The 11,218-nt window shown below is 40.3% G+C and overlaps 1 protein-coding gene across 2 annotated transcripts; it reads left to right on the top strand.

Moving 5' to 3' along the window:
- The first annotated feature begins 1,839 nt into the window (after positions 1-1,839).
- On the top strand, positions 1,840-10,992 carry ATP5F1A (ATP synthase F1 subunit alpha). Of its 2 annotated transcripts, XM_036107580.2 has the most exons (12): positions 1,841-1,994; positions 3,533-3,611; positions 5,418-5,587; positions 7,287-7,460; positions 7,549-7,715; positions 7,908-8,056; positions 8,503-8,654; positions 8,763-8,987; positions 9,484-9,591; positions 9,721-9,865; positions 10,481-10,631; positions 10,769-10,992. In XM_036107580.2, the coding sequence occupies exons 1-12, from the start codon at positions 1,935-1,937 to the stop codon at positions 10,848-10,850; spliced, it is 1,662 nt and encodes a 553-aa protein (XP_035963473.2). In that variant the 5' UTR covers positions 1,841-1,934; the 3' UTR covers positions 10,851-10,992. The 2 variants fall into 2 exon arrangements, with proteins under 2 accessions (XP_077916501.1, XP_035963473.2); XM_078060375.1 differs by lacking the exon at positions 9,484-9,591 and having other exon boundaries at positions 1,840-1,994.
- Positions 10,993-11,218: the final 226 nt, after the last annotated feature.

Raw genomic sequence — 11,218 nt, forward strand, 5'->3', positions numbered from 1 at the left:
GCCTGTGGTATACTGTGAAACATCAGGAAATGTAGACCATGTACTCAATAGTCTGATATATGTGGTTTAATATCAAACTGGGGATTACTTTTAGCACTAAATATCTTTCTTCTAAGTCATATGCATATTTAAAATGATGAAATTTTTTTTTCCAAAAGAATTTTACTAACTAGCCAATACCATATTGTATGGCTTGCTTATTATTTTTGTTTTAGTCAAATGTGTCTCTGCTCAGTAACTAAATTTCAAGTAAGTTGGTACAGCCCCTGAGTATGGGGGAAAAGTTATCTTTATGCCCTTTGTCCACTTTCATCACTACAAATTTCACAAAATACCCCTCCAACCTTTCCGTTTTTACAAACCAGTTTTTTTTTTCCTGTTAGCCTGTACTTACCCATAAGGAGAAGGATGCTCACCTTGAAAATGGAATAGAATATTAGAGAAGGGATTGCTGACAATACATTTGCAAGCTATATTTTAGGACATGACCCTTTTAATCCAGATATTCATATGCTCCACCCAAATTAAAGTTTTGGGTATAAACCAGATAAGACACCCAATATCCCCCCCCAACAATTCTGTGCATATCATAAAAATCTCAGTATCGCAAAAATTCTGTGTGTGTATGGGTGAGGGGGTTCTGCCCCAATGTTAATGTGTTGGTATAGGAAGGTGTTTTTTCTTTATCCTTTCCATTTTATTTTATTATTTTTTGAAGATTTTATTTATTGGCGGAGAGAGAGAGAGAGCGTGCGCAAGAGAGCACAAGCAGGGGGAGCAGCAGCGTGAAAGGCAAAAGCAGGCTCCATGACCTCAGCGGAAGGCAAATGCTTAACCAACCAGCTGAGCCACTTGGGCATCCCTATCATTTCCATTTTATTCCAAAATCATTTTTTTAAAGATTTATTTGAGAGAGACAGGGTGAGAGAGAGAGAGAGAGAGATCATAAGCAGACCAGCAGGGGAATAGGGTAGAGGGAGAAGCAGACTCCCCACTGATCAGGGAGCCGGATGGGGGACTCTATCCCAGGACACCGGGATCATGACCTGAGCCCAAGGCGGAGGCTCAACCGACTGAGACACTCAGGCGCCCCCATTTTATTCCAAATGTAAAAGCATAGTCCCTGCTGTCCTGAAACTAGTTGTTGGTAGAGGAAACCTTGAATCCTGGTTCAGTCTGGGGTGAGACTTCTGATTCTGCACCATTCTCAGTAGAACTGGCAACCACTCTTCTTGAACTTGTGTTTGTTACCATTTTTAAACAATTTGTTCTAATATACAGATTTCATTTAGATAGAATCTAAAAGAACTGCGATTTTCGAACTTGAGTGCGTAAGGGATCACGTAGAATGGTGTGGGCGCCTCTCAAAAATTCAGATTGCTCCGAATTTTCGGCTTTAAGAGGGTCTGGGGGTGGGGCCAGCGATCTACGGATTAACCAGTTCCGCAAGCCCCCGGTGATAACCGTTTACTTTGCTACAAGGCTTTAAAAGCTGTAGTCTCGGACCCCACAACATCGACCTCCCGTCACCTTCAAACAAGCTGCGTCCTAGTACAGGGTGACACCTACACGGTCCCCAGCCGGGACTGGACCTGAGCCTCTTTGTAGGGGGTTCCGCTACCCACATGGTCGCCAGGGGCAACCACAAGGTCAACTCAATAGGTCAAAATAAATCTGTAACGAAAGCCTGGGCCGAAGTTGACAAAGGTCTAATTGCTCATTTTTAATTTTAAATCTAAAAACGGTACTTTAAAAAGTAACTCCTCCCCAACCCTCCCGCAAAAGGCAGATTCACATCCGGGAGTGAACGCGAGGGGCGGTACTTCCGGGTCAGGTGGGATGCTGCCTTGACCTTCCTCGCCGCTCAGCCATTTTGTCCCAGTCAGTCCAGAGGCTGCGGCTGCAGAGAAACCACCCAAGGAGACCCTGCAAAGATGCTGTCCGTGCGCGTCGCCGCGGCCGTGGCCCGCGCCCTCCCTCGGCGGGCCGGGCTGGTGAGTGCGGGGAACCGGCGGAAGGGAGGTGGCCCGGCGGGTGGCTGGTGATGTACTGACTCGAGAGCTCTTGCTGCATGGAGGGTGAGGGGCTGGCGGGCGCCGCCATCTTGCACCGCTGGCTACTCGGCCTTGGACTGGGCGGCGGCGCAAGGGCCCTCTTGCTTGCCATCCGTGCGGGACGGTGTTGAGCGGTGCAGGGGAGGTGGTGACCTCGATGCTGTGCAGAGATGGGGCCTCAGGGGGTGTTCACGACTTCACTTGAGAGCTGTCCGACAGGGCGCCTTGGTTGAAGGTCGGGGCTGGGGCGCTAGGTCTCCGACCCCTGCTCTGGAACGGCGAGGCTTGTCCCCGCTGGTTCTCCGGGACTGCCCCGCTGAAGGTCGGGGCACTGTTGGTAGCTCTAGTTGAAGCGACCTAGGGAAGCCTGACATTGTATGAAGGTCAGGACGCCCCGGCATTTCACCTCTGCCCGGAGGTCGGTTCGGGGGAAAGCCATAAATGAAGGTGCTTTTCTGAATACTTCAGTAGGCGATCTCAGTGCTGAACACTGAAACGATTGTGAAAGGCCGTACAGGGCAAATGTGCATTTCATGTGGCCGATACTGTGACAGCAGTGAAGCCTGAATTGTCTCAGGCAGAAAGAAGACTTTGCTTTGTGTTGTGGTACTTTGACATGTTTTAAGATTTCGTCCTTGAGGAATCGCTAGACAGTGATTGAGAGCTCAAGATAGAACATTGGTTGGAAAATGCCTCTAAAGGTCAATTCCCTTCGTTACTTACCTCCCTTGAAGTTAAGGCTTACATTTATTTATTTTTTCCATCTTAAACATTGTATCAGTTTCCATCTTAAACGTTGTAAACACTGGCTGTTTTACTTTCTAATACAACTAGTCGCAAAAGAACATTTTTAACGGTTTTCGTCTGGTCCTATAGAAAGTAGTAGGTTCAGAATTGACAGAGACCAATCACTGAGTTACAACTTGAAGGAGAAGGACGGGGGTCCAGATTGTTGAAGGCTTTGTCGACCAGGAAAAAAAGAGTCCACAGCCATACTTAATTTCTAATCAAACTTTAACATTCACTAATTTAATTTTTGGGTTTTTTTTTTTTTTTAAGTAAAATAGGATATGTCTTGATATTTCCCCCTTTTAGGAAGCAGTTTATCTTACTGAGAATATCCACAGTTCAACTGAAATATATCTAAAGATGAAATAATAATACCTGATACCTTTAAAAGAAAAGATAATTTGGTAACTGTTGGTTTTTAAAATATGTGTTTTATAAAATACTTAACAGTGTTACCAGGAGCTGCTTAATAACATTTTTGCATATATCAAAAGCTGCTTTGTCATGTGATTACTAGCCTTCCAGTTTTAAGCAGAATATTTTTGAATATAATTAATATTTTCACCGATAAATTGATCAAGGATCCAGGACCCTGGGGTCATGACCTGAGCCAAAGGCAGCCGCTTAACTGACTAAGCCACCCAGGTGCCCCTTTTTAAATAAACTTTTTAAAACTGTTTATGCACTAGGTCTCCAAAAATGCTTTGGGATCCTCCTTCATTGCTGCAAGGAACCTCCATGCCTCTAACACTCGTCTTCAGAAGATTGGTAAGTCATTATTTCTAAGTCTACATACACCACACTTACTGCTTTGTCAATAAGGGAAAAAATAAGTTACGTAGGTTACATAACTGTTGTTTTTTTTTCCTTTTTTTTAATCCACTATTTTTTAAATTAATTTATTTATTTATAGATTTTTAAAGATTTTATTTTTTGACAGAGAGAGAGACAGCGGGAGAGGGAACACAAGCAAGGGAGTGGGAGAGGGAGAAGCAGGCTTCCCACAGAGCAGGGAGCCCGATGTGGGGCTCGATCCCAGGACCCTGAGATCATGACCTGAGCCGAAGGCAGACGCTTAACGACTGAGCCACCCAGGCGCCCCTTATTTATTTATTTATTTTTAAAGATTTTATTTATTTGACAGAGAGCACAAGCAGGGAGAATGGCAGGCAGAGGGAGAGGGAGAAGCAGGCTCCCCGCAGAGCAAGGGAAGCCCAATGTGGGACTCAGTCCCAGGACCCCAGGATCATGACCTGAGCCGAAGGCAGTCGCTTAAACAACTGAGCTACCCAGGCACCCCGTTTTTTATTTTCATTTGTTAATTTTTTTCTCTTAATTTTAGTTACTATAAATCTCAGATTCTTTGCCTGTAATGTGCCATTTAGCCCTTTTTTCTTGGTAGGTTGTCTTGTTCTAGTGAAATATTTCTTTTTTCATGATACTACAGCTTTTTTTTTCCTGATACAATATCCCTTGGGTAGAAACAGAAAGTACACATATCAGGTGGTGGGCATCCTTTCTGAACTATGAAAGATTTCTTTTTCCTCTCCTAAAAAATATTGGAAAACAACTTTACCTTTATGTTTTTTGAAGGTAATAGCTGCTAATCTATACGTGGCAACCTATAAATTTGCACATTGCAAATAGAGAAGTGGGGAGGTGAGCATGGGAAGATTCTGTAGGTTAGGGAATTCCTTTGAGGATGTGTGAGTGGGGCTTTGAACTAAAGATTAAACAAGTGAATACATAAATCTTGCATATGCTAAGATGAAGAATACTAAGTATCTGCATGTCTTTATAAAGGGAAAGATATTCATAGTTTGTTAATAGTTGCTTTTAAAGGGGCACCTGGGTGGCTCAGTTGGTTAAGCGACTGCCTTCAGCTCAGGTCATGATCCTGGAGTCCTGGGATCAAATCCCGCATCGGGCTCCCTGCTCAGCGGGGAGTCTGCTTCTCCCTCTGACCCTCCCCCCTCTCGTGCTCTCTCTCTCAAATAAATAAATAAAATCTTTAAAAAAAAAAAAAAAAAACAGTTGCTTTTAAAGATAGATTGCATTTTTGGGGTGCCTGGATGGCTGAGTCGGTTAAGTGTCCCACTGTTGATTTCAGCTCTGGTCTCCATCTCAGAGTCATGAGTTTAAGCCCTGCATTGGGCTCCATGCTGGGTGTAAAGCCTACTTTAAAAAAAAATAGATTGCATTTTTAAGCTTCCTGCAGAGTTTAGCCAAAAAGTCAGGTTTCAACTTCCTTAGATACTAATTCCTTAGATATAAATTCCTTAGAAATTAAACCAAATGAGTAGATGATGAAAATTCTTATTATAATGGTGTTGCTTAATTTTATTAGCTTCTTACCTGACTTACATTTGTCTTGTGAAATTTTCTGTCCATCACTTGGATTTGTTTTTATAATAGTGGTAGATATCAAGCTTGAATAGAACCATGCATTTTACATTTTAGAATAATTTGGTTATTGTGATTATAAAACTATAGTTTTTATGTTGTTGGGGAAGTGGGTTTTAAAAAGATCTTGAGACAAGGCTATTTTTGCAATGGATTTTTTTCTCTCAGTAGGCACTGCCGAAGTGTCTTCTATCCTTGAAGAGCGTATTCTTGGAGCTGATACCTCTGTTGACCTTGAAGAGACTGGGCGTGTCCTAAGCATTGGTGATGGTATTGCCCGTGTACATGGGCTGAGAAATGTTCAGGCGGAAGAAATGGTAGAGTTTTCTTCAGGTTTAAAGGTAAAATGAGATTTTGGTGTTTCAGGATTGGTTTCTGAGTTACTCATTTAGTAATTCAGAGATTGTGCTAGTGTTTTTTGTATTTTAACTTTAAATCTCAACTTCTTCAGTATTTAGTCATTATCATAGATTGTGAAAAGAATAAGCTTAAGGGTATTGGTTACCAAAGTTTTTACTCTAGGGACTGATGTATACATAAATTGTAGCCACTGGTGCCGAAATAAAAAAGTGACTAAACCTTCAGCCAAATTCTAAGAAGTCTCTTTTATAGCCATTAAGATCGTATAAAAGCATTAGATAACTTCCAACTAAATTCATTTCTGGTGGAAAGTTGAAAGTCATTGACTTTGTATTTCTTGTAAGAGTAGACTTATTATTGTTAAGCTAGTGGTATAGTTATCAGAAGCTCTCTGATGATAGAAGTCTCCTTCTTTCTATTAGGTTGAGCCTAGTTGGCCAGTGGGATGAAAACAAATGGTAGGAGTCATGGGTTTTCTGAGGAAAGCAGAGCATGGTATCTGGGTAGAACAGGGGGAGTAGATTACCCACTTAGCACACATGGGAAAAGATAGTCTTGGTCCTCTGACTAGTGACCGGTATGGTAAAAGCCTTGATATGGAAGAATAATTACAGAGCCAAAAGTTTTCTCCATAGCTGTTAGACCTTGGCTAAAAATTTAGCCTCTCGTATCTTCAGTGTTACAAAGCTTTGAAAGGTGAGGCTGAAATAAATGAACTCAGAGTTTCTTTTTTAACTTTTAAGATCTAAGAGTCTAGTATTGTCTAATAGGACTTCCTGCAATGATGGAAATATTTTATGTCTGTGCTGTTTAAGTATAATAACTGTTTTACATTTGAGGCTATTGAGCGTGTACAGTGTGGAGTTTCTCACACAGAGAAAGAGTGGGTGGTATGTAGAGATGTGTTAGTTGGAGAGAAAAGTAAGTGTCTCTGACTTCCGGTAAGATGGTGTTAATTAATTCAAGTTTTAAGTAGCCACATGTGGTTAGTGACTGCTGTATTGAACATTACCTGCAGTGATACTCCATGATACTCCTCTATTTGTTCTAAGTACTTCTACAGAGCTTTAATTACTGACCAGACTCAGTTCCTGGAATAACCTTTTTCCTTAGTAATGATTAGGGACCTAAAAATCTTATATTTTGAATTAAAGTTGTAATGATGAGAGATGACCCACCACTGTTACATTATGGCATTTTGTCCTTGTTTGGGTAGCTTTTAATTTCACTTTCTACTAACCTGATGAGTTCTCATTACAATTTTTTAAGCTGGCTGTGGTGCTACTCACAGATAAAAAGATGTAAATCAACTGTGTCTTAAAATTTCCAGTTGATCACTTTATTTCATGCTGATCACCCGGTTCAAAAGCCATTGACAAAAGAAATGCAGTGGAAAAAGCTTGACCTGTTCAGTTTCTTTGTTTCTTTTAGTTCTTTGAGGATGCAATAAAGGAGCATGTTAGGCTTATCATAATGCTATCCTAAGATTATTCAAGGGAACATGTTTTAAGTCTTGATCAAAGAAGGTTGTTTGTCATAAAAATACTTGAGTAAATCAGATCTAAAGTACAAGTCTACTTTTTTTTTTTTTAACTAGCTGTTTTCATATCATGTAGTGTTGACATACGGGAAGAAGTACTACTCAGGCTTAATGGGGGTTCAATTGTGTGTTTTGTGTAGGGTATGTCTTTGAACTTGGAACCTGACAATGTTGGTGTTGTCGTGTTTGGAAATGATAAACTAATTAAGGAAGGAGATATTGTGAAGAGAACAGGAGCCATTGTGGATGTTCCAGTTGGCGAGGAGCTATTGGGCCGTGTTGTAGATGCCCTTGGTAACGCCATTGATGGAAAGGTACGTTTAACAGTTATTAGATGTGGTTGTAGCTTCTAAGAGACGTCAAAACTGATTGTTCTGGGGGCTCCTTTTTATTGTATAACAGGGTCCAATTGGTTCCAAGATCCGTAGGCGAGTTGGCCTGAAAGCCCCTGGGATCATTCCTCGAATCTCTGTGCGTGAACCAATGCAGACTGGTATTAAGGCTGTGGATAGCTTGGTGCCAATTGGTCGTGGTCAGCGTGAGCTGATTATTGGTGACCGACAGACTGGGTAAAGCTTGTTAAACATTCTAAGTAAAAGTTGTTTGTGGAAAGATTACTTTTGTGCTTGGAATGGTAAATGCTTTGGATATAACGGAGAGAGAGGAATGTGATGAGGATTAGTAGTAGTATACTGAAATCTTAAGTTGAGAAATCCTTTGAAGTACTTACCAAGATTTATGTTTATTTTCTCTTTTTAAAGCAAAACATCAATTGCTATTGACACAATCATTAACCAGAAACGTTTCAATGATGGAACTGATGAAAAGAAGAAGCTATACTGTATCTATGTTGCTATTGGTCAGAAGAGATCCACTGTTGCCCAGTTGGTGAAGAGACTTACAGATGCAGGTATTAAAGAACTTTAGTCAGGGATGCCTGGCTGGCTTAGTCAATAGAGCATGCGACTCTTGGTGTTGGGAGTCATGAGTTCGAGCTCCACTTGAGGGTGGGGTTTACTTAAAAAAAAAAAAGGAAGAACTTTAGTCTCATTGTTCTCTGGGAGTCCTATTATTGCTAATCTTAGGATAGCATCTACTTAAGGCTGGTTTTCATTACTCCCTAATGAACTGAAATTTCTAATGTGATTCAATAAGTAAAACAACAAAAACAAGTAAAAGTATAAAACAACAATAAATGTTAAGGTTTTTGTCACCTTCTTTAAAATAGGTGCTGTCTGGCTCTGGTTAATCTGACTTTGGTAAATTATGTAGTAAAGCACTTAATTTTTATTATAATAGTCTCTAAAATCAAAATGTTGATAACCTTGTGAAACTTAAAATCTGTTTTCTTCCCAGATGCTATGAAGTACACCATTGTGGTTTCAGCTACTGCTTCTGATGCTGCTCCCCTTCAGTACCTGGCTCCTTACTCTGGCTGTTCTATGGGAGAATATTTTAGAGATAATGGCAAACATGCTTTGATCATCTACGACGACTTATCCAAACAGGTCAAAGGATACATATTTTTAGAATCTGTTTGTATGTTTGCACCACAATTGAAGGTGACAAATTTAGCTTCTAGTAACTGAACTTTATAACCCTTTCCTGTACTATAGGCTGTTGCTTATCGTCAGATGTCTCTGCTGCTCCGCCGGCCCCCTGGTCGTGAGGCCTATCCTGGTGATGTGTTCTACCTACACTCCCGTCTGCTAGAGAGAGCAGCCAAAATGAACGATTCTTTTGGTGGTGGCTCCTTGACTGCTTTACCAGTCATAGAAACACAAGCTGGTGATGTGTCTGCTTACATTCCAACAAATGTCATTTCCATCACTGATGGACAGGTATTTTTTTATGATTAAAATAAATGTAAAAGCTTTGGATGATTCCAAGGCATTGGTTGAAACTAGTGTTGAACTGATTTGTTAAATACCTTTCACTTTAATGTTTAGAAAAGTAAGGAGAACAGTATAATGAACCCTGCATATCTCTCACCCATTTCAATTTGTTACCAAAAAACTTCATTTTTGCTTCATTTATAGCCACTACTGTTCTCCACCCTAGATAATTTTGAAGCAAATCTCAGAGGCCAAATCACTTAATCTGCATATATTTTAATAGAAATTTATCACTTGTTTTTTCTCTCCACATCTCTTAAATCGTAGCAATAGAATATGTAAGTTGATATGTGCTGGGAAAGATTGGAGGGGCTCTTTATGATGAGAAGACACTTAACATTTTTCCTTGGAGATGTTGGGCTTCAGGTTTTTGGCTTAATTTTGAAAATAGTTCTTTTTTTTTTTAAAGCTTGTTAGCATGTGTATTTTCTGTATGTTGTAGATCTTCTTGGAAACAGAATTGTTCTACAAAGGTATCCGCCCTGCCATTAATGTTGGTTTGTCTGTGTCTCGTGTTGGATCTGCTGCCCAAACCAGGGCCATGAAGCAGGTAATTTGCAGCACTTTGTCAAGGAGAAGGGGTATCATTAGGCTAAAATCATAATGTATTTGTATAGTGCTCTTTGTCAGTGGGTTGAGTATTTTTGTGTTTCATGAGTTGACCATTTCTGTTTTTCAGGTGGCAGGGACCATGAAGCTGGAATTGGCTCAGTATCGCGAGGTTGCTGCTTTTGCCCAGTTCGGTTCTGACCTCGATGCTGCCACTCAGCAACTCTTGAGTCGTGGTGTGCGACTGACTGAGCTGCTGAAGCAAGGACAGTATGGTGAGTTCTTTCATGTCAGCCATGTGTGTACTGTGCGTAAGCGCCTGGGAGTATCCCGCAGCTCCTTACAAGCTATCATACGTCGTGTTCTTTCATTAAGGATACAGTGTTTTGAATGTGATTAATGCCTGTTGTACTTTCAATACAGTCTGTCGTCATTTGAATAACCAGGAAAACTTACTAAATATACTTAATACTTCTCTTTTGAGAAGTACACCTATTAGATCTCTTCCTCCCCCACCCCCCCTTTCCTCCTTGGCTGTGAGAGAATGGAATTGGGCAGATTTAAAAGTATGTTAGCATTTTTTAATCTTGCTGTGAAGTTTCAGCAGATTATTTATATCTCAAATAGTATAAATGGTGCCAGATGATAAACAGTGCTTGTGGAATATGCCCAAAGATTACACTTTAAGGCTTGCAAATACAAGGAAAAAACTGTTTTCCTAGGGAGAGAAGTGGGAAAAAGTATTAATGTGGAGTTTGTCACAGAGAAAGTGAGAGTAGGTGATATGTAGAGACATGTTAATAATTAGAAGAAAAAGGTAAGTTTCTCTGACTTTGTTAATGTGGCATTTATTTATTTGAGCAACTTACTTGGCATTCTTTTGTTTTCAGCTCCCATGGCCATTGAAGAACAAGTGGCTGTTATTTATGCTGGTGTAAGAGGGTATCTTGATAAATTGGAGCCCAGCAAGATCACAAAGTTTGAGCATGCTTTCCTGGCTCATGTTATCAGCCAGCACCAGGCCCTGTTGGGCAATATAAGGTATGAACACAATTGATGGCCTCTTTTTTGTAGATTTTAAGATAGAAAGTCTTGTTAAAATTCTTTTGAATTTTGTAGCTAGTCACTGAATTTTTGTCTAGGTCAGAACTGATGAACTGCTTTTCATTTCCAAATAGGACTGATGGAAAGATCTCAGAACAGTCAGATGCTAAGCTGAAAGAGATTGTAACAAACTTCTTGGCTGGATTTGAAGCTTAAACTCCTGTGGATTCACATGAAATACCAGTTATGGTTTTGTCGTCGTTTATTCTAGTAAACATTTCCATTTGTAAAAGGATTACTCTCATACTCCAGATGTACAGAAATTACCTTAAAAATAAAGGTTCCATATTGGTTGGTGGTTTTCTGTAGTCTGAGTGATTCTTTTAAAAGAACTGAAATTAATTTGAGGAATTAGTAAGCATGCTGAGCTCTTTGTAAGATTCTAGAGTGCTTTGTGATTGATTAAAGAATTCATAAACTAGGTAACTGGATAGGTGGCAGAGTTTACATTTGGTAATGTTGAAGAGTCTCGCTGGCTTCTCTGCCAAGAAGACTGTAGGCAAGAAAAGGATAAGACAACTAAA

This window comes from Halichoerus grypus, chromosome 13 (assembly GCF_964656455.1).
Source record: "Halichoerus grypus chromosome 13, mHalGry1.hap1.1, whole genome shotgun sequence".
NCBI classification, from domain to species: domain Eukaryota; kingdom Metazoa; phylum Chordata; class Mammalia; order Carnivora; family Phocidae; genus Halichoerus; species Halichoerus grypus.